The sequence below is a fragment of the Schistocerca serialis genome, chromosome 4 (assembly GCF_023864345.2).
Source record: "Schistocerca serialis cubense isolate TAMUIC-IGC-003099 chromosome 4, iqSchSeri2.2, whole genome shotgun sequence".
Lineage (NCBI taxonomy): Eukaryota > Metazoa > Arthropoda > Insecta > Orthoptera > Acrididae > Schistocerca > Schistocerca serialis.
The window spans coordinates 145,935,554-145,960,119 of NC_064641.1; the positions used below are offsets into that span (position 1 = coordinate 145,935,554).

The window sequence follows — 24,566 nt, forward strand, 5'->3', positions numbered from 1 at the left end:
ACTAATGCAAAGAAATATAAACTCCATTACAAGATTGTTGACCTGGTGCGACCATTAACTTGCTCTCACATATATCTCTACATATATCTTAAAATGATATGAATATAATAGAGGGAAACATTCCACATGGGGAAAATATATCTAAAAACAAAGATGATGTGACTTACCAAAAGAAAGCGCTGGCAGGTCGATAGACACACAAACAAACACTAACATACACACAAAATTCAAGCTTTCGCAACCAACGGTTGCTTCGTCAGGAAAGAGGGAAGGAGAGGGAAAGCCGAAAGGATGTGAGTTTTAAGGGAGAGGGTAAGGAGTCATTCCAATCCCGGGAGCGGAAAGACTCACCTTAGGGGGGAAAAAAGGACGGGTATACACTCGCATACATATACAGACACCAAATATCTTAAAATGGATTGGCAGGTTTAAATGTTGGCCAATGGCAGTTCCACTGAAGAACATCCTTTAGAGAATGTTGCCAGGTAACTCTTCTCATCATGGATTGCATATTTTGGAGTCCAAAAAATCATCACCACTTACAGAAGATGACAGGTTGGTTGTCAGTACTTACCTGACACGACCATAGGTATGCACCACATCAAAACCACTGGTTGCCATCCAACATCAAACACCATGGTTGAACAGTGGCATCACAACATCAAGGCAACATTAAGAGTCTGACTTTCAAATGACTGGCTTGACAAGTTACTAACTTTTCTAATGGGTCTTTGTGCTTGTGTGACTCCATAATATAACACCACTGCACCAGAGATGACTTAGGGTATGAGAGCTATACTTCCAGTTGATTTTTTTCATTCTACATCATTACTTCACCCCAAAAACCACATGGCATCACATAACCCAGTAAGTGTTTGACATCATGCTACAACATCTGTCTTCATCTATACTGAATTCCTGACCTGTTCACTTTTGTTCATAAGATACACTTTTACAACCTATCTATGATGGGCAGTATCTGGGACATTCACACTCTGAAAAGCACTTTGCTGTTGAAACACCTTATAATCAGATGACTATCTCCATTAACAGACTTAAACCAGACTTTCTGCTGAAGAGTATGAATCCCAGATCACCCATGTCAACATCAAGTAAACAACCAGCTCCAATCATCATACCTTCATAGTATCACAACCGAGCCAGAACTCGTACATGTTCTGGTCACACAGCGCACTTCCCAAAGAAATATACAAACACTGTCACTGGGGAGGGAGTAGTAAGTGGCTGTAATGGATGCAGTCTTTTGTTTCGGTTTATTGTATCCACTGCAAAATTGCTAAAATATAAGTGCAGTCATTATACCTTTACCTTGTGCTGTACATCTGTTTAGTAAAAGTAGTGCTAAATAAATAGCTGCCATTAACATCACAACACACACATCTGAATTTGGGGTGGTGTTGTGTCTGAGAAGCATGGAATTCTGTTGAACAGCATTACATTGTGTTTGGTGATGAAACACGGTTCTACACTACACTGGATGACCATCATTGATAAGCATAGTGGTGAGTTAGAAAGAGATGCCGTTCTTCCAACACTTTTGAGAGGCATGATGGTGCTATTCCTGGTGTCATGGTTAGGGAAACCATTGGATATGTCTTCGGGTCATGGACTTGAATGTTACAGTATTATGTCACAGACATCCTGTGTCCTCCTCATGTGTTACCTCTCTTGCAACAGCATTGTGCTGCCATTTTTTGACAGTACAATGCTTGTCCGCATGTGGCACATATCTCTGTGAACTGCGTGTGTGATGTTGAGGTACCCCTTTGGCCAGTAAGATCCCCAGGTTGTCCGTGATAGAATATGTTTGGGACCAGCTTGGATGTCAACTCTGTTCCAGACCTAGTATCCAGGATATGAAGGACCAGTTAAACAATTGTGGGCTACTGTTATTTTTATGAGTGTTGCTGTTGTCTTCAACTTTGGCTGATTGTTGATAACAAACTGCATTTATGAGTAAGTGTAAGCTAATCCAAGACTGATGTCAGTATGCTCAACTGCTTAAAGAACTTTCTGCACAATGTTCTAGAATGTACACCATATATTAGTCTTATCACACACTTGTATGGAAAATGCACTTATTTCCTCCATGGTGAGTCACTCCGGAATATGGTACAATAAGACATTAGAGAATTAAAGTAGATAAAGTAAGTCAACTTTTTGACATTTTCATCTCCATAATCTGATACTACTCATAATGCAAAAGCTTCAAAGTTTATATGTTTAAGACAGTCTGTAATATGTGACTTCCAGTTCAGTATCTTATCAATATAAACAAAGAAAGATTTAGAATATTATGTTTAATTTACTGATTTACCCTCATGAATTATTTCTAATAGTGTGATCAGGCCTTGTGTAATACTGAATTGCCTGTCTTGTGTTTTGTCTAAATTGAGTGACAGTCTGTTTCCAAAGAGCCAGTTATTACTTTTCGAGATATGTCATTCACATTTTCAAGTGTTGAAACTACTCCATTTGGTGTGATTGTAATACTTGCATCGTCAGCAAAGAGAACTATTTCTGCTTCTCGGGTATATGATGGAAGATCATTTTTAAATAACAAGAACAAGAGTGGACCAAATATCGAACCCTTTGGTGCACCTGTAATCATTATTCCCCATCCTAAAGATGCTTTTTCACTGTGTACACTCCCTAAGTTTCTTAATACAACACTCTGCATCCATTTAGTTAGAATGAAGTTAGAATGAAGTTAGAATGAAGCTGCATAGCCTCTGCTACAATAATATTTGAGCTTCTCTGGGGTAATACTGTGAACTGCTCAACCAAGTGTTTTTGGCAAGTGAAAGAAAATACCATTTGTCAGTATTTTGTCACTAAAGCATTATGTTATATTGATTTGTGAATTAAACAACAGCATGTTCTGTTGGGAGATCCTTTTGAAAACCTGGCTGAGACTGGCTAAGTATTTTATTTTCATAGAGGTGTATTATGGTTCTTGCTTGCATAATTTTGTCCAGTGCCTTTGAGAATCTGGTCAGTAGTTATTAATATCTATCTTACTACCTTGTTTGTGAAGGGGTCTGACAATAACTTATTTCACATAATTTATTTCATTCAATTTAAAAAAAATCTCCTGTGATATCAATGAGTTGCATATGCAACTGAATACATTGCACGTATGTGAAGAACAGGATTTCAGTTCTTTATTTGTGAAATTGTAAACTGTGTGAGTTGATCTCCCAAAGATTTTAAAAGGTGATTCAAAAACTGTTGGGTATGCTGAAGAAACAAGCATACAGTTCAGTGCTCCAAACTCTACCTTACCAGATACAGCTCAGATGATGTCTGAATAGACCTATGAGTGGTTCATAGCTAAAATTTTAATCTTATTGTCACTGCTGAATGGTGTTTGAGAATAGTGTAAAATCTTATAATTTACATAAGGTTTGAAATCTATTGGGAATTCGTGGATGACCCAGAGTATATTAATGAACTCCTAAGAGTAAGTTAGAAACACCATTTGGTGTAATTTAGTAGTAACAATTTGATTATGCTTCCATTTTTAATTTTTCACATTGTTATCACTGAATACCAGAGGCAAGAATCCATCTTTTCATAAATTCTTTAGTTGAGTAAGATGCTTATGGCAAGTGAAGATTAAAAAATTAAACACTGAGAATATATTTGTAAAGAAAGAAAAAAACTACAAATGAATTTAATAGATAAATTGCACAATTACATACAAATGGTCCAGTGTATGCTGTAGTCCATTTCTTCTAGTCAGCTGTCATGTGTTCAAAGTAACAAAAGGTTGTAAAACTCAAAACTACCTCCAGTCATTTTTTAAGTGTTGTGAGATGTATTAATTGCAATATTTCATTGGAGCAGAATCCTTTAGCCTGCCAAAACCTAGCAATTTTCATTGCTCATGTATCACGTTCCTATATGTGCACATATGCACCAGGTTCATTTCAGTGGCACAAAATGCATAAAAAGTGTTGCATGACTGCCTTGATGCTGATTGCTCAGTATCTAGTATGCCAGCACAAGTGTGTGTGTGTGTGTGTGTTTGTGCAATATAGAGGGTGTGTGTGTGTGTGTGTGTGTGTGTGTGTGTGTGTGTGTGTGTGTGTGAGAGAGAGAGAGAGAGAGAATTTGTTTACATATACTTGGTATTCTAGGATTTCTCTATTTATTCGGACAGCATAATGATCATAGTTAATTCTAATTTTATTTTCCATAAATCTATGAAGCATTTGTTTAAGTGTATTATTTAATGGTCTGCAAAATTTCTCCCTGCAGGAAGGAGCTAGAAGAGAATGAACTGAAGCTGGACCATATGATGGAACAAGAACGTTTACGAGGATTGAAAGAAGAGGAGCGTCAAAAAGAGAAGAAAGATTGTCAAAAATATGAATATGTACAACAGATTATGAAGCAAATGAAAGATAATGAATCTGAAAGACTTAAAGAAGCAAAATATATTGAAGAGGTAATGAAAACAACACATACATAAAAGAGAACCAAATAAAATACTTTATGTCTACACAGTGATCAAAATTCATGCTTGTTATGAGATTGATACAGCTGACTTGTCTGTGTAGTTAAAAAATGACAAACAGATCAAAACAACTCGAAGGTGTTTTTGTGTATCTTTTGTGTGTGGTCTGGGTGGGGCAGACCTGCAGAGAGGTGGGGCAGGAAGCTGGGCAGGCATAAGAAAATTATTTAATATTTGTCTCTTATGAAAACACATAAATACAATTTAGAGAAGAAACTGAGTGGACATTTTCATGAAGCATTCCAGAGTTACTGTATATATTACATTTCCTTTTCAGGCTTTTTTTAGCTTAACTACATTGTGTGGTCATAGAATAAATATTTCTGCATCAAGCAATGAGTTTTTCTTCCGAGGTGTGGTAAATAGCTTGAGTGCTATAATTTTTTTTAATGTGTAGGCTGTATGTGCATGCAACATTAACACTATGCCTGAACTCTTTTTGTTGATGTAAAAATACTTGAATTAAATTTGTGATGATAAGTAATATTGAAAAGCAACTTATTAATGTGTACTCATATTGTTAATATGGGATAACACTGTACATGGTAGAGTAGGATTGCAATAATATTGTGTCTCAATTTGCATGGAATTCTGAGCATCTTTTACAGTCCTATTAAATTTTATCATATCTGATTTCTTAGAGTTACTGTTTTGTAGCCACAGGAGAAATTTCATTTCCTGGATTTGCATTATGCTAATGCCAAGTACTAAATGCACTACCAGTACAATGTAGCTGGCCAGGACACTATATCTGAGCTGGTGTGTCAATCCCCGAACTCAAGGCTGCTTTATTTCTTTTATCTGTCCATCAGTTAAGTTGTATTATTTCTCGTTTCTTCCTACTTTCTTTCAGCTTTTTGAATGAGGAATTCCCTCACAGTCTATTAAAGCAAGGGTTTTTCTTGTTATTTCTAGTGTGGTTATATCTCCCAACAACTGATTGTCCTTGTAAGATCTGTGTTGATGAAAAGGGGATGCATGCTTCTTTTATTCAATCACGAGTTATCTTCATATGTTCTCAAGTAGTAAAACACTATTTTGTTGATAGTCATCTGCATGTCACAGCTATGCTAGTCATTTGGCGTATGGGAAGATAACTTTTTCAACCATCCTTTGAGTACTGCCTTCTGGCTTCCTGTTTCTTGGGAAGATGTATTAGCTGCCAAATAACACTTGACTCTCTTTGCAGATCCTTCTTGAACATTTACTTATCAGCACAACATTTGTTTCTTCACAATGCTTTCACACAATCTGTTACCTCTGCTATTTCCCAGAATGAAGTTGAACAAACTCTTCTCTTTCCTAATTAGTTAACTATGTGTAATGCTTCCTCTATTATTGTAGACCTGTGGTGGAATTGGGTTACAGATACATAGAGTTGTATATTTTAAACAAATAACATTAGTTATGATCAATTATGGAAAAATATATATTTTCTGAGTAGAAACAACAGAGGCACAAATGGACAGCTTATAAATTGATGCCATAGGATATCTTGTCTGGAAGAAGAGAGGAAATGAGTGGAACAGATGTGACTCAATAGGAAAAACCCTTTGACTTTTCTGGACGTGTTAATACATGCCATTGTTACTGTCCCCGGGTGTTCTGGATGCCCTTATGTGTGCCTTTCATCCTTCCATTAGGTGCTCTAGATATGTATATGTACACCTCCTTGTCACTGCCTTTGTTCTCCTGACTTGTTAACACAGCCAGCTGCTTGGGTCCTTCTGAGCTCCAGATGCAGTAATGCATGATAGAGCAGCCAAGGAGCTGCATTTCCATTCTGAGTGCTCACCGGGTTTCCATCATTTGACCTATGTTCATTTGCTGCTGCGCTCTTTATGTATTGTGGTTTCCACCTTCATTATAAACAGTGAAAGAAGTAGAAGTAGAAGTGCCAACGTGGTTGTACAGAGGAATAAATCATGTAGATGGTGACAGGCAACTACTCCTGGTACTTGGCATCACTGATAAAAGAAACTTAAGCAGAGTATCAGATGCCTCCATATAAAAACCATTCCAATAGTGTTGCTGGAGAGACTAGTTGGCAAGCTGACATCAGTACATGTTGCTGTAATGCATTCTAAAGGTTGTAAATAAACAAAAGATCTTGATTGAAACTGAAATAGTTAAAAATTTAGCTACATAGTGATTACATCTTGTGACATAACAACAAATAGCTCTCAATTAAAGTTGAATATCCCACACAGAATATCATAAATATTAATGTGTGCAATGCCACAATATTATTTCTTGACGAGGTATTACATGCTTTTAAGAGAAGTACATCTTTCCAACAGAAAAAAATTATAGTTATGTCTGTATCTCATTAGACAAAAGTAGCTTAGAGTCTTAATCAAATGTGAATATATCACATCTTTTTGCATGCTGTCATTTGCAAAAAAACCTTGTTTCTTGTTTCAATACCTTGAACCATTTATGAAATATGATGGCTGTTACAACCACGTGATTCGTGTTGCGCATGGACAGAACTCTGCGCACGATGGGTGCATTCTGCTCATAAATACAAAAACCAATATCTTGAGTATATCACTCTGCTCTCACATTTAAATACAATTTAAAAATGTTAGCTATATTTTGTAAGCAGTAATCAGTGTCATAAAATGAACTGTGCACAAAGTCCTCTCAGTGTATTTTTACCTCTGCAAAAATCTTAAAATATTGTGCAATGCTTTATTTGATTCGATGTAGCACTAAGACAAATAATGAAAATAAGTTTACTTATTTATTGTGTGAATAAATCATACTTTAAGATGCAAGAGAATCAAATTTTTTCACCAAATAGTTTTCATAATATTGAATGATATGTATTTCATATTGGTCAACAAGTCCACTCAAGCACATCACTGACAGTTTGTGTGACCCACCCATAGAAATAAAAACTAATATCTTGAGAATGGTGAGATATATCAGTCTGCTTTCAGCTTTAAATACAGTTTCAAAATGTTAGCTGTCTTTTGTATGCTGCGGTTAGTGTTATAAAATGAACCATATGCAAAGTCTACTGTGCAAAAATCTTAAAATTTCATTCAGTGTCTTATTTAATGTGATGCAGCACAGTACCTAAGATGAATAACAAATGGAAGTGCAGCCACTTATCGAGAGAAGATATCATAGTGTGAGATGTGAAAGAATAAAATTTTTTCACCAAATAGTTTTCTTAAAATCGGATGATAATTTTTTTTTTATTAGTGAACCACATGTGTGCTCAACAAAGTCACTGACAATTTGTGAATAGAATCAGCAAATTCTGAGCAAATAAGTTATTAGTGTGATTCCTAATGACTGCAGATGTATTAGAGTGATATCACTGATAGGGCCATCCTTTCCATGAGTTATTACAGTTGTGAACATAGAACAGCAGCTTTATTGAAGACTAACTATGAAAGAACCCTAAGTTATGGAGATGAATACAAAGTGACACACCACTTTTGACATAGGCTTCTAACATCATATTAAAAACTTAGGCATGAAACAGTATGGGCATACCTCTGTGTCTGTTTATGCAATGATTTATTCCCAGAGATATAAAATGAAAAATTTAAGTTGTTATAGGAACTATATTTATTTTCTATAGGGGGCATTTAAACCCAGATCAGCAAACAAAATTGTCATACACAACACACCAGGAATATTCAACTCAGGGGAGCCAGACCATAAGGCAGAACAAGTACAAAGATAGCATGCCTGGAACATAGTCTCCCAGCTATGGTAGCAGTGTGACAACAAAGCTGCACTCTCCTTGGAATGCAGCAGGTACATTTGTAGCAGTCAATGGGTTCATTGAGAACATCAGCCATATCCTTGACTGAAGGGAGAGAATAGGGTAAGTCTACAGGAAAGGCAATAACTTTTTATGAAAAATAATATTTTTTGTAACTTTGTGATGTCAGTGATGTATATCCCAGTGAATGTTCCCACAGAGCCCACACCCGCCCCCCTTCTCCCCCTCCTCCTTCCTACAGTGTGGAGCACTGGAGGGGAGACAAAAGTGGGGTCAGTGACTGCTTCAGTGGTGGGTGCTGATGTGAATGACTGCTCATGCCATGGCTGGGACTTCCATAGTCATGACCAAATCATTTCTCAAAGTGATGTTGTCCAGATGCGCATGAATAGTCGTGCCCTGGCTGGCACTTTCATGAAACACAATTGGATCATCTCTCAAAGTCACAGTGGGCGTAGTATGAGTGCTGAACAGGTGGTTTGGCTGAAGCTGATGTGGAAACACCCAGTGTGACCACACAGATGCTGGTGGTATGACCAAAGAGGTGGGAGCAGGGTGTCAATGGTGAGGAGAGAGACTTTGATCTGATCAAAGGAATGGAGGGGGATTTGCGGTTGATGTGAGTTTCTAATTTATTTGCTGGAGTGAAAATCAATGGGCGTTATCTGCACAGAAGTCATTCATGACAGAATTGGGACCATTTAGAGCTAGGAATGCAGGGCACCAACATGTTTTGGATCATTGTTCAAGTTGGTATAGATGACGATGCAGTCACAGAGTCTGGTGGTGTTGTCGCGAACTTGTGTCAGGAAGAGGTGCTGTAGTTGTCAGTGGGGGGTGAATGCAAATTGCGTGCTTGAAAATGGTTAAAAAGGAATCATAGAGCATCATGAGCCTGTGGTAGCTGTTGTCGAACACAAAACAGGTAAAAATTACCAGTGGAGTCAGTGTTGTCATATGAAAATCAGCTGCAGGCAGCAGTTGAGCTACATGGTGGAGAGTCGTGTGGAAGAGATGTGGCAATGGTGTGCTGTAGAGCTGGAGGGGTGTGCCCAATGATGCCAGCAGCAGGGTAGCTGGATGGCGAGGCAGGGCATGTTGTACTAATATGTGTGCTTTAGTGTCAGTGGCAATGTGCGTGCTGGGAAGACTGAGGAGTGAGCTATGTTGGATGTTGGGTTGGTGTGACTCATTGGAGTGGGGAGTGAGTATGATTGGATGTTGGGGGGACGTGACTGATTGGTGAGACTGGGGCCACACATGTGCTCCCACTCTTGTTGTCATGACAGTTAACTGACAAGATCATGAGCTGCTTGCACATCTGGGTGAGGGCAGTAGATATATCTTCATTACTTTGCAGGAGCAACATGTTCCTCATATGGAATGTGTCCAGTGATGCACAGCAGTCAGTGTGGTGTTGGTGAATCACCAAGAGCTCTTCAGCCGAGGAGGCACACTACTTGGGTGTGTCGATGGTTGTATGATAGTCTTCTTGTTGTTTGTCTTGGTGGCAAAAGTCCTGGGATGCAGCAGCCCATAATAAAGTACAGGAGTGTGGCTTGTCATATGACCAAGGAGAGGTGGAATTAGCATAAAACGACTATTGCTAGGTCTGGTTTTGTGCTGTCCTTAACAGGGAATGTCCATGTGAGGTGGCGAGATGGTGATTGTTGTACAGCTTGGGTCATCAGTTTGTGCACTGTGATCAATGATCTGGTAGCTTAGTGTGACTAAAATGTCGTAGGTTAGTCCTTTGTCAATGAGCCGTCAATTAGTAGAGGGTTGATGTCAGAACTTATACCTGCCACAGGTTGTTCATCAGAGGGAATGAGGCAGGCAGCATATTTGAAAGCATTGTCCTTGGAATTGGAACCAGCAGAGGTGGAAGATTTGTAGAATGCTCATCAGAGTCCAAGTCGATGAGAAGTTTGGAGATGTAAAGTCTGGTAGCAGTCATTGTAGGTTGAGTGAGAGAAGATTTGCTACTGTGTGGGCCTTGAAATGATTAGAATAGTCTTCTTGAATACCTGAACTTGTTGCAGGCACTATTGAGTAGTCACAAGACAGGCAACCGTTGCACACAGTCGTCAAATTGGGCTCACTTGGAGAAGGTGGTTTGTGGGGCATAGTTACTTAGTGTGATGCAGTTAGGAGTCCCTGTGCAAGTGTAAGCATGGTGGGGTTGGTGGCATGTTACGACAGCGCAGGTGCGATTTGGTAGCAGATGTTTTGCACAGGTGTGGGTGCAGTCATGTCAGTGGTATAACGTGGTTGCATGGGTGTGACATGAAGGGTGGTGATCTGTGTAGGGTCAGGTGCAGCATGACTAGCAGTGTTCTGTGTCAGTGAATACAGGGAAGCAAGGATTTGTTGATGTCATGCATTAGTCATCACTCCAAGTGAGCATTGTGATGTCAGATTTTCTGGTAGTTGGGTGGTGTTGGTCAGACTTGACTGCTGGGTGGAATTAAGCATGGCGAAGCTGGTACCGCAGTGCATGGCCACCAGCACTGTTGCCAGTGGTATGAATGCATTGTTGGTATTTGGTGAAGTGTTCTTGATGTAGTTGTTCATGTGTTGTCCATGAAGACATTGAATTATGGCAAATATGCCTGAATCCAAGCCAACAGAATGCTGTAGTTCAGCAGTTGCAAGATGGATGTGGCAATGTGGCCCCTTAGTAAATTGTTTGTTGTTTTTGATTGTTCAGCTCTAATGTTGTAAGTTGAACGACAGTAGTGATGCACATCACTTGCACAATTGATGTCTATTAACAGTCAGAGAGCCAGCTGAGAAGCATTACACTGTCCATAAAGGAAAACAGTGTAATCTGTGAATTTCGGCACATGATGGTTACATGTGGACTTCATTGTTGTTGTGTAGTATCTAGTTCAGTACATATTTGGCATAATTTCAGTCGTTGTGGGTTGCCAATGCAGAAATTGTATAGTGTGGGTACAATATAATTGAGGTATGACATGATACAGAACTATAATAATGCTTGACTGCACAGTAAAAGATATATGTCTGTTCTGCTTTGAAGCTAAGAACACACTGAAGTCTGTGGTCAAGTCACAGATATTCCACTTATCATACATCAGTGATGTATATCACAATAGATCAGTGTATGCTGCCACCCCCCCCCCCCCCCCCCCCAACCCCACATGCATACATATATAAAGGTATTGTCTCTGTCTGTCATCAACCCCTTCCACACAGGTTGGATAATTTGCAGAACGTAATTGGACATAATGCTAGTTTAAGTGACTGTTAACAACAAATATGGTTTTTTAATAGGTTCATTAAAAATGACTCATACCACATTCTAGTCTTTACCATAAACATATATGGAACATGTAAGTAAATAACTGACTAACAAATGAACAAGAGTGTATTGTGAAATGAATTCTCCTCCCAATATGATTGAATGATGGAGGTGTAAAATAATGAGAAAATACATTATAGTCTTCAAATCTAATGCAGCTATAGCCACTATGATCATACAAATCAGAATGTTGGAGTTTCAGTCAGAAACAAGATACAGAGAAAAAACAGTGGAAGTGACATTTAGTGTCACAGACATCAAAAGGTGTGTGAGACCTTTATCACAAAGGCAAATCCAAGAACTTTGGACATTTATCTAAAGAACTTTAGAAATGTCAAAAATCTTTTGTAGTGGATGAGGATACTGAGTTGAAAAGAGACAAAATGTAGGTAAATGGAAGTTAGTCTGGAATGTTAATTTGTTAATATCAAAAATATTATTTCCTCAATTTCACTTCCTTCTATTTCACTTGGGAGCTAGTACCTTGGAGATGTTTGCTGCTTAGTCCTTTATTAATCTTTTCTCTTCAGTCTAAATTGCGACCCTAGCCAAGGCTTCTAACATCTACCAATACAGTGGTACTTTACATTAAGTTGAACCAAATCTTAATAGTAGAAAAAATTTTCTTCATATCTAGCTGGCTGCAAAGGTGAGAAAAATTGTGGGGTACACTTCCTATTCAGTAGACTGTCAATATTCCAGCAAAGTGCATCCCTCGAAGTCGTCCAGGGTGCTCTTTGAGTCTGGTGCGGCTGGCGGGATGGGGGAGGTGCTCTCTGCCGGCAGTGCTGTTCTTCGACAGACTGTGCAGCGACACAATGGGTCATGGGCAGCACCGTTCTCGGAGGTGCCGTGGCCCGCGGTCGGCGGCCTTCCAGGGCTATTGGCATCTTCATGTAGTCAGTGTAAGATTATCATGTCTCGACAGTGCCTCATAAAGTGAGGTATTGTGACTCTGTTGATGGTGATCCTTCCATTGGATTGTTGTTGTTGTTGTGGTCTTCAGTCCTGAGACTGTTTTGATGTAGCTCTCCATGCTACTCTACCCTGTGCAAGCCTCTTCATCTCCCAGTACCTACTGCAGCCTACATCCTTCTGAATCTGCTTAGTGTATTCATCTCTTGGTCTCCCTCTACGATTTTTACCCTCCACGCTGCCCTCCAGTACTAAATTGGTGATCCCTTGATGCCTCAGAACATGTCCTACCAACCGATCCCTTCTTCTAGTCAAGTTGTGCCACAAACTCCTCTTCTCCCCAATTCTATTCAATACCTCCTCATTAGTGATCTACCCATCTAATCTTCAGCATTCTTCTGTAGCACCACATTTCAAAAGCTTCTATTCTCTTCTTGTCCAAACTATTTATCGTCCATGTTTCACTTCCATACATGGCTACACTCCATACAAATAGTTTCAGAAGCGACTTCCTGACACTTAAATCTATACTCGATGTTAACAAATTTCTCTTCTTCAGAAACGCTTTCCTTGACATTGCCAGTCTACATTTTATATCCTCTCTACTTCGACCATCATCAGTTATTTTGCTCCCCACATAGCAAAACTCCTTTACTACTTTAAGTGTCTCATTTCCTAATCTAATTCCCGCAGCATCACCCAATTTAATTTGGCTGCATTCCATAATCCTCGTTTTGCTTTTGTTGATGTTCATCGTATACCCTCCTTTCAAGACACTATCCATTCTGTTCAACTGCTCTTCCAAGTCCTTTGCTGTCTCTGACAGAATTACAATGTCATCGGCGAACCTCAAAGTTTTTATTTCTTCTCCATGGATTTTAATACCTACTCCAAACTTTTCTTTTGTTTCCTTTACTGCTTGCTCAATATACAGATTGAATAGCATCGGGGAGAGGCTACAACCCTGTCTCACTCCCTTCTCAACCACTGCTCCCCTTTCATGTCCCTCGACTCTTTTAACTGCCATCTGGTTTCTGTACAAATTGTAAATAGCCTTTCGCTCCCTGTATTTTACCCCTGCCACCTTCAGAATTTGAAAGAGAGTATTCCAGACAACATTGTCAAAAGCTTTCTCTAAGTCTACAAATGCTAGAAATGTAGGTTTGCCTTTCCTTAATCTTTCTTCTAAGATAAGTCGTAGAGTCAGTATTGCTTCATGTGTTCCAACATTTCTACTGAATCCAAACTGATCATCCCCGAGGTCGGCTTATACCAGTTTTTCCATTTATCTGTAAAGAATACGCGTTAGTGTTTTGCAGCTGTGACTTATTAAACTGATAGTTCGGTAATTTTCACATCTGTCAACACCTGCTTTCTTTGGGATTGGAATTATTATATTCTTCTTGAAGTCTGAGGGAATTTTGCCTGTCTCATACATCTTGCTCACCAGATGGTAGAGTTTTGTCAGGACTGGCTCTCCCAAGGCTGTCAGTAGTTCTAATGGAATGTTGTCTACTCCGGGGGCCTTGTTTTGACTTAGATCTTTCAGTGCTCTGTCAAACTCTTCACGCAGTATTGTATCTCCCATTTCATTTTCATCTACCTCCTCTTCCATTTCCATAATATTGTCCTCAAGAACATCACCCCTGTATAGACCCTCTATATACTCCTTCCACCTTTCTGCTTTCCCTTCTTTGCTTAGAACTGGGTTTCCACCTGAGTTCTTGATATTCGTGCAAGTGGTTCTCTTTTCTCCAAAGGTCTCTTTAATTTTCCTGTTGGCAGTATCTATCTTATCCCTCATGAAATAAGCCTCTACATCCTTCCATTTGTCTTCTAGCCATCCCTGCTTAGCCATTTTGCACTTCCTGTCGATCTCATTTTAGAGACGTTTGTATTCCTTTTTGCCTGCTTCACTTGCTGCATTTTTGTATTTTCTCCTTTCATCAATTAAATTCAGTATCTCTTCTGTTTCCCAAGGACTTCTACTAGCCCTTGTCTTTTTACCTACTTGATCCTCTGCTGCCTTCACTATTTCATTCCTCAAAGCTACCCATTCTTCTTCTACTGTATTTCTTTCCTCCATTCCTGTCAATTGTTCCCTTATGCTCTCCCTGAAACTCTGTACAACCTCTGGTTTAGTCAGTTTATCCAGGTCCCATCTCCTTAAATTCCCACCTTTTTGCAGTTTCTCCAGTTTCAATCTACAGTTCATAACCAATAGAGTGTGGTCAGAGTCCACATATGCCCCTGGAAATGTCTTACAATTTAAAATCTGGTTCCTAAATCTCTGTCTTACCATTATATAATATATCTTAAATGTTCCAGTATCTCCAGGTTTCTTTGATGTATACAACCTTCTTTCATGATTCTTGAACCAAGTGTTAGCTATGATTAAGTTATGCTCTGTGCAAAATTCTACCAGGCGGCTTCCTCTTTCATTTCTTAGCTCCAATCCATATTCACCTACTACGTATCCTTCTCTTCCTTTTCCTACTGTCGAATTCCAGTCACACATGACTATTAAATTTTCATCTCCCTTTACTACCTGAATAATTTCTTTTATCTCATCATACATTTCATCAACTTCTTAATTATCTGCAGAGCTAGTTGGCATATAAACTTGTACTATTGTAGTAGGCGTGGGCTTCGTGTCTATCTCGGACACAATAATGCGTTCACTATGCTGTTTGTAGTAGCTTACCTGCACTCCTATTTTTTATTCATTATTAAACCTATTCCTGCATTACTCCTATTTGATTTTGTATTTATAACCCTGTATTCACCTGACCAAAAGTCTTGTTCCTCCTGCCACCGAACTTCACTAATTCCCACTATATCTAACTTTAACCTATCCATTTCCCTTTTTAAATTTTCTAACCTACCTGCCCGATTAAGGGATCTGACATTCCACGCTCTGATCCATACAACGCCAGTTTTCTTTCTCCTGATAACGATGTCCTCTTGAGCAGTCCCCGCCCGGAGATCAGAATGGGGGACTATTTTACCTCTGGAATATTTTACCCAAGAGGACACCATCATCATTTAAACACACAGTAAAGCTGCATGCCCTTGGGAAAAATTACAGCTGTAGTTTCCCCTTGCTTTCAGCCATTCGCAGTACCAGCACAGCAAGGCCGTTTTGGTTAGTGTTACAGGGCCAGATCAGTCAATCATCTAGACTGTTGCCCCTTCAACTACTGAAAAGGCTCCTGCCCCTCTTCAGGAACCACACGTTTGTCTGGCCTCTCAACAGATACCCCTCCGTTGTGGTCGCACCTACGGTATGGCTATCTGTATCATTGAGGCACTCAAGCCTCCCCACCAGCGGCAAGATCCATGGTTCATGGAGGGGGTCCATTGGATTAGACATTAATTTTGGTGGGCATCTCAGTAGTATTAGAAATAGGGTATATGTTGACACTTGATTCAATCCCATTATGGTTCATCATCAAAACACTGCTGTAGTACCACACTTTTCATGCATTCATCTCAGTGATCTACACAACTGATACATGTTAGATAGTCAAATGTCACACAAGAAATATGCCAATACATGTGAAGAAAAGGACCAAAAAAAAAAAAATCTTTCAGAATAATGAGTTCTTTTTTTGAGCTCTGCATCGAAAAACTTTCAAAGGACCCATCCATCTTCCACATTGCCGTTATTTATAGATGAATGTACATTTATTTCCTCATGGTCATTTGATTTCAGCTTAAACCAGTTTCAGGTGTATCTTCAAACAATGTTCTGTACTCCATTGCTCTCTTTTACCTAAAAGACTGATGTAACAGAGGTTCCTAAGCTTGTGTTACTCTTTACTGTGACTCAAGTTTTCTCTTGTATGTAGTCTGAATATTCACTTCAAAATAGATTGGTGTGGTTAAATAAATGCATTTCATCATTGAATAATGCAAAGGTGGAAGATGAATATGTCCTTTTAAATTAGGTGGCTAAGTAGCAGTCCCACAGGTTTTCCCTCGATGTTGTTTCCTCTTTTACTGGATGACGAAAACTTTTATTCTGAAAGTTATTATTTCTGTGGCTTCATGTTTATCCCCCCATAAGCTGTAATCAAAAACACTATCTCTTGTATCCCAGCTGGAAACAGAAGACATAAATACAGCCAGCAGACATAAACATGAAACTGATCATGGAAGTTGTTGATGGCAACATGGTGGGGGGTGCCTCCAACACGGCTTTGCTTTCTGCACTGTCACAACATAACTGAGAGGGCACCGCTAATCTTCACATGACCTGCAAGCCCCACTAGCAGCACAATGTGACCTACATGGTTTTGCTCATCCAGGGCTGTATATAAAGTCAGCTGCAGGCAATTTGTATTTGATTCTCACCATCCTCCAGTTGCCTTATGTTTCATGCGCCATTGTTGACATTCCTGTGACCTGGACTCTGTTTACAGCTTTACCATCAAACCAACAAGTGAGTGCTGTGCATTAGACTCTGCCTCAGAATGCATCATGGTCTCCAGTTATGGACAAACTGTCTAATTTAGGAATGAGCACTGCCTCTCTGTACTCTGCTCTGGATCACCGCTGGACTCAGCAGATGATTATGCTGTGTACTGTAGTGAGCGTGTAGTAAATACTAGTTGAAGTAGAATGTTGGTGAAAAGCTAAAAGGACTTCAGGATGGACCCAGTTTTGGCGAAGCTGTTTGAACAACAATGGCTTTAACTGACACTGATGCAATATTGATTATCAGCTCAAGAGAAGAGGCTTCACCAGTTCTTGGAAGAAGTTCTACGTGTCACTCAACCATTCAAAGTTATGCAAGTGGTGTCATTCCTGTTCCTCTTCAGAGTCTTTTTCATTATTAAATGGCACAACAGTTCAACATTAGTGCCAATCGCTCCCATATGTGAAAGCTATTTCAAAACACGGTGACACTTCAACAGTCCACTTTGCTAGGCAAGCTGTGCGAAGTAGAGATGTTGATGACATCTTGCAGTGGTGTGTCAGAGCAGTAGCGCCCATTTATGCCCACCGGGGCCCCATATGGCACACGTGGATGCCAGCAGAATAAGGCCATAGACAACAGACTCACTTAGAGTGCCAAAACATGTGTTTATGGGCACAGCTATAGAGAATACTTTAAACTGACAACCATTAAATCTCACACTAGAGAATGTTTTCAACATATACTGGTTATAAGAATGTTTCTCAAAATCTGCACATACTTGTAGTAGAGCACATAGCAGTAGAGAATATTTTTGGGTAGACTCCTTTTCACCTTTTTCGTTTACTATCACTGATAAAATAAGCCTAGTTTTGTACACAAATCCATTTCAGTCGATAGAGACACTGCATAAAGTATTTTCTGCCATAATTTCATTCAGACTGGGATGTGAAACAAACCATACAGCCGATATAACTTCTCATATACAAATTCGTCTTTGGCTGTTCCCCATTTCCTTGTGTCTCAACCCATTCTATTCAGATTAAATGAGGCAGTTAACTCTGAACTGAATCAATTAGAGCAGCAGAGCATTCTCAAACAAATCACTTCAAATCAATGGGAAACACCATTAGTGGTTATAAAAGAACCAAATTCGAAACTATGCCTTTATGGAGACTTTAAAGTAACAGTCAGTTCGCAAGTAGTTACTGATGTTTACCCACTTCCATGCCCAAAGAACTCTTATTCAATGTTTGTGACAGACAATACTTTTAAAAGATTGATCTTTTTGATGCATAACTGCAGATCACATTGTAAGAAGAGTGTCAGTAGCTGTATTTAATAAAGCTTCAGTTTCTACCAGTTTCACCATTTGCCTTTCAGCATTGCTAGCACACTACCACTGTTCCAACAGAAATCAGAGGATTTGTTGAAAGACATACCATCGTTCATAAACTATTTGGATGGCATTGTTGTCATGAGAGCTAATCTGCAGGAACATATCAAATCTACACATTTTATTCAAGAAATTGCAGGCAGCTGGGCTATGAAGCAACTAGAACAAATTGTTTCAGGCATAACTGGAATATTAGTGGCACATACTAAAAAAAATGGCATCTGTCCAACACAGTATCACTTAGAAGGCACTGACCAGGTGCCAGTACCAAAGAATGGAAAACAATTGCAATCTTTCAAAGGCTAAGTAAACTATTACGTGAAATTTATTCATATACAGCTACTATTGTCTGTGTATTAACCAGCTGCAAAAGAAGGGGATACAGTTCAAAAGGTCAATAGCCAGCAAAAGGTCCTACAAAAAGCTGAAGGTACATGTATGATCCATCCCATGCCTATCATCATTTGAACGCAGCTGACCACTGATCTTTACAACTGATGCCTCATCCTATGGCTTAGGGATACTATTGCCTCAAAAGAATGCTAAAAAGGTTGAACAATTAATACTATATGCTTTAAAAACACTAAAATCTGCTCAGAAGAATTATTGCCAGATAGAATTGGAAACCTGAGCCATCATGTACAGCATCTAAAATCTTCACACCTATTTCTAAGGATTGTTGTTCCATCTAATCACTGATCATAAGCCCTTACTGGCAATATTTAGGCTGTGCCATGGCAGAGCAGACAGCACAGTGCCTGCAATGATGGGTCTTGCTCCTCAGTCGCTACAACTACAAAATTCATTACAAGCCCACAACAAATTGTTCCATTTGCCCATGGGTCCCAATTTAACATTTGATAGTAAGGAAGAGGGTTGCTTCCAGATCAACTCATCATCCCACTATGCTGTGCTAAACTTTCCTATAACAGGCACCAAGCTAGCCTATGCCACAAGACAAGGCTTAACACTTCAGCACATCCTGCTCTGGTTTCATCCAGGCTGGCCTAAGTTGGCCATCTCCACAGCTTCCCACTGCTGACCCTCTTTCGTTTGAAAAATTGCCTTTCAGTTTTTGATGGAGTTATACTACTAGCTGCAGATTACAATGAACTTTGCATAGTCATTCTCCAGTCATCAAGTTCCCAAATGTTACACCTTCTTCATTGGAGCCACTGGGTGAACATGGCGTACTGACAGCCAACATGTACACTGGCCACTGACTGATAAAAATTCCAAATACCAGCACATGTTATTATCAGATGTGCTGAGCATCAAGCAGTTCCATCACAAAAGAGTGCACCATGGGCAGTAGCCCTCAGCTCGTGGTCTAGTGGTTAGCATTGCTACTTCTGGATCACGGGGTCCCGGGTTCGATTCCCGGCTGGGTTGGGGATTCTCTCCACCCGGGTACTGGGCATTTGTGTTGTCCTCATCATCTCATCATCATTTGGGAAGTGGTGAGATTGGAACTGGAAAGATTGCGAACTTGTACAGGTGCTGTTGAGCACTCCACAAACCAACATCATCATCATCATCATCATCATGATCATGGGCAGCACTACAACAGCTGTCAAACAAGATACACCTAGATTTTGCAAGGTCTTTCCTAAATACAATGTGGTTCATAACGGTGGATGCACCATTGAACTATGGTTATGTGGTCAATATGAGGTTCACCCACACAGAAGCCAACCTCCAGGTGCTGACAAAAATGTTAGCAATAGAAGGCCTCCCATGCACCATAGTAATGGACAACAGTACCCAATGTACATCTAAAACCATTCACAGAATTCTGCTCCCAGTATGAGATATTGCACATCAGGATGAGACCTTTTCACCCAGCATCTAACAGTGAGGCAAAAAGAATGGTGTGCACATTCAAACAACAGATGTCAAAGGCCAGAGAAGCAATGTCAGCAGAGGCAAGGATAATCTGATTTCTTAGCACTTGTAGGATTATGCCAGCAAACAGTCACAGCCATGCTGAAGTACTCCATTTCTGACAACCATGCAACACCTACTCTTGCTGTGGGTGTCATCTCAGGAGGGCTCTACTGACAACCACTAACATCAGGGATTCTACATCTGTGTTGTCTCTACTGAGAATAGTGAAGTATGTGCAGATGCAGCCCTGTCAAGGCATGCAGCCACCGCCACCTCACCAGGACTTGTACACCACTGGAGGCAGCTCTTCCTCTTACACCTGAACTTCACCGAGTGCCAACATCAACTGACCTCCAGGCAGCCCCACATCCATCACCACAGACAGTGCAGAGACAACTGCTAAAGCACCAGCCCAGGTCCAGCTTGGCTCTCTGGAACTATTCCAGCATCCATGCAGCTTTCAGCCAACATACAGGCAACTTCTGCCTCTTCTCCAAGACGCAGGCACGAGGCCATCCATTATTAGCAATGTGCACAAATTAAAGGGGGAGGAATCTTGTATGCTAGCCAGAAACAGAAGACACAAATATGGAAGTAGTTCCAGAGACAGATGACATCAACACAAAGGGTACTGCTGAGGCAAGTGTACAGCCAGTGGACATAAACATGGAGCTGACTGTTGATGGCAGCATGGAAAGCACCTCTGACGTGATGTTAGTTCCCAGAGCATTGATGCACAGCTGAGAGGGTGCTGCTGCTTGTAATGTGACCTCCGAGCCACGTGGACAGCACCATTTGACATGGGTGGTTCTCCTTGTCCAGGACTGTATATGAGGCCAGCCAGAATCAGCTAAAAGCACTTTGTGTTTGATTCTTGCCATGCTCTGTTTGTCTTAAGTTTCTTACACTTCTTGTTGGCATTCCTGTGTTATGGACTTGTTAATGAGGCTTTTTCTTTCTGTCTTTTTTTAAAATCTATATTCTTGTATGGAAAGAAGTTTATTCTACTAAAGGAAAGAAAGGGAACAGATGTGTAAGAGATAAGAACAAATTATGTTGTTTCCTAAATTGAGAGCTATGATTATTGAGTGTTTGGCAGAATGTGAGGAATCAGTTATATATTTTTTTTAATCATCTGGCCCTCTCCCAACTGCCATCATTTTATCATCCTACTTTTACTGTACTTTGTCTTTACTCTCAAAGTGTTTTCTTTTATCAAGAGGCCATCACCTATGTCAATTTTTTACTACTTGACTGTTGCTTCTTGTCAATTCCTGGTATTTTTAATTTCCTGTTTCATTCAGTATTTTTTGATCTCGTGTGATTCTGAACTTTCAGCGATAAAACACTGCATTTTTTATCAGCTAGTATTTCTTTTATGTTGTTGTTATTGGAAAAGAACTCTAAGTGTAAAAGCTTTGGACCCATTCTCTTCTTCCTTCTTCGAGTGTAGCACACCATTTTAATTCTGCTGACAAAAGCTTGTTTTGGGTGTCTGTTGAAGACAGCTGTTTCTACAGTGACACTAATGGTGACATACAGATCTATTATCCATCATAAGACTCCTTTAGTGTTCATGATAACTGAATTAACTGTTAATATTTTATTAAGTTCCATAAGTTTACATTCTGAATTATTTATCATGTCCATTATAATTATCCGGGTTGTTATGCCATGGTCGGTAGATGAATTCTGTGTCAATTCCCACCGTTTCATCCCCGACTGCGGGAGACATCTTCAAGGGGGTCTGTAACTCGATGGAAGGTCCAACACACCAACTGGCTCGCTGTCAGTAGCGAGCCAGTGGGTGTGTTGGACCTTCCATTGAGCTACAGACCCCTTGAAGATGTCTCCCGCAGTCGGGGATGAAACGGTGGGAATTGACACAGAATTCATCTACCGGCCATGGCATAACAGCCCGAATAATTGTTATGGACATGACATTTCCAGCTGTGAAAGTCTACATTTTAGTATGAAATATTTATGCAAATTATCTTTTTATTTAGGAGAGTGAGATGATGAATAAACTGAGAGTTCAAATGCAAATAGAAGAGCAAGAAGCTGTACGCAAAAAAGAAAAAGAACAAGAAAAAATGAAAAAGGGACTCGATGAAGTGAACAGACAATTGTTGGAACTACAAGAGAAAAAACGACTTGAAATCCAAGCACTAGAACTCAGGGTGAGTATAATACTTCCATTTTATTGAATTTAAAGCTTCACAATCTCATGAAATAGAATAGTGAGTTGGTTTCAGTACCTTGAGAAGGAGCTTATGGTTGTGACTTGGTTGGCTGGTTCATTGCAAGGTCACCAGGCCCTTTGTGCAGGGGTAGTTCATCTGGAGTTAGTGACGACCACCAGGAATGTGTTCTGTTTATGAAAATACATAAACACTCCACCTTCAGGCCACAAGTGGCCCATTGGGACCATCCAACTGCCATTTCATCCTCAGCTGAGGATGCAGAGAGGAGGGGCATGTGGTCAGCACACCGCTCTCCCGGTCATGGTGGTTTTCTTTGACTGGAGCCACTACTATTCGGTCAAGTAGCTCCTCAGTTGGCACCCCAAAAAATGGCAACAGTGCATGGTGGCCCGAATGGTCACCTATCCAATTGCCGGCCATGCCCAACAGTGCTTAACTTTGGTGATCATATGGGAACCAGTGTATCCACTGCGGTAAGGCTGTTGCCCATTAAAATACATAGGAGTGATAAAATTGAGGCAATGAAGAAAGTACTGATGCCAGAACTGAGATAACCCATGGAGGTGAATATGTGCAGCACTTTACACAGGCCAGAGTGCATGAGGAGTCTCCCAGTGCTCATCCATGGCGAGAGGAACCCAACACACATTCAATCCTCACCATGCCAATGTGATTAAAAGCAAAGACAGTTACAGAGCAAATAATGTCTTCTAGTCAGGAGGTTCAGAACAATAAAAGTGAGAATGCTAAAAACATAATGGACCGTAGTTCGGCCGTCAGCAATAAAAATAAGATGCTAAGACTAGAGAAAGTTGAGGTGGGGGATGACAGCTGTGACTTTTGCATAATTGGTCATCATGTTGATGGGATGCAGGCGTTCATATTTTTTTCTTGCCTCAGAAATGACAGATGATAGAGTGATTTTTATTTTTGTATTTTCTTTTCTTTTTTAAGTACTGGGCAAACCAGTGAATGTGGAGCATGATGTTAAGTACAAATCGCACACAAAAATGGTTATTCACAAGGATGACCTTCATGGACTGATTATCTGCAGTTTTTTTCATTTTGTGTCTGCTGTGCACAGGGGACAACATATGAACAAAGTGTAAACACCGGGAACACCTCATGGGTTGCGGGACATAAGGTTTCACATCACACCTTTACACTTTAAAGGTGGTAGGATGTCAAATGGGCTGACTTGGAGCAGACCACTGGACATTTTAATTTCCACTGTCTATTCTTTTAAACTTTGTGAGCATGACCTGGAAGGATTCAAGATTCACACTCGTAGCAGAGGAAGTACAAAAACATAACAAAATATTTTTTTTTACATGTGAAATTTCATCATTTTTTCACTTACTATTGGCTGCATTTGTTGCTATAGGTACACTTTTCTTCATAAATAACAGAGATTCTTCAGTGAATTTTGCATAGCATACAAACCATACTTACATCTAAACATAACAAAATATTTTTTTTTACATGTGAAATTTCATCATTTTTTCACTTACTATTGGCTGCATTTGTTGCTATAGGTACACTTTTCTTCATAAATAACAGAGATTCTTCAGTGAATTTTGCATAGCATACAAACCATACTTACATCTAAAAACAAAGATGATGTGACTTACCATACGAAAACGCTGGCAGGTCGATGGACACACAAACAAACACAATCATACACACAAAATTCTAGCTTTCGCAACCAACAGTTGCTTCATCAGGAAAGAGGGAAGGAGAGGGAAAGACAAAAGGATGTGGGTTTTAAGGGAGAGGGTAAGGAGTCATTCCAATCGCGGGAGCGGAAAGACTTACCTTAGGGGGAAAAAAGGACAGGTATACACTCGCACACACACCCATATCCAACCACACATACACAGACACAAGCAGACATTTGTAAAGGCAAAGAGATTCGGCAGAGATGTCAGTCGAGGCAGAAGTACAGAGGCAAAGATGTTGTTGAAAGACAGGTGAGGTATGAGTGGCGGCAACTTGAAATTAGCGGAGTTTGAGGCCTGATGGATAACGAGAAGAGAGGATATACTGAAGGGCAAGTTCCCATCTCCGGAGTTCTGACAGGTTGGTGTTAGTGGGAAGTATCCAGATAACCCGGATGGTGTAACACTGTGCC

General features: G+C 40.0%; 1 protein-coding gene and 1 pseudogene across 1 annotated transcript in view; one reads left to right on the forward strand and one right to left on the reverse strand.

The window, feature by feature from the left end:
* Window positions 1-24,566, forward strand: part of LOC126474885 (cilia- and flagella-associated protein 45-like) — a 93,894-nt gene that overhangs the window by 22,138 nt on the left and 47,190 nt on the right. The window contains exons 3-4 of the mRNA XM_050102378.1: window positions 4,289-4,474; window positions 22,238-22,411. Of these exons, the coding sequence (XP_049958335.1) occupies window positions 4,289-4,474; window positions 22,238-22,411 (360 nt within the window). The remainder of the gene's footprint in view (window positions 1-4,288; window positions 4,475-22,237; window positions 22,412-24,566) is intronic.
* LOC126476147 (5S ribosomal RNA) lies at window positions 22,805-22,922 on the reverse strand (annotated as a pseudogene).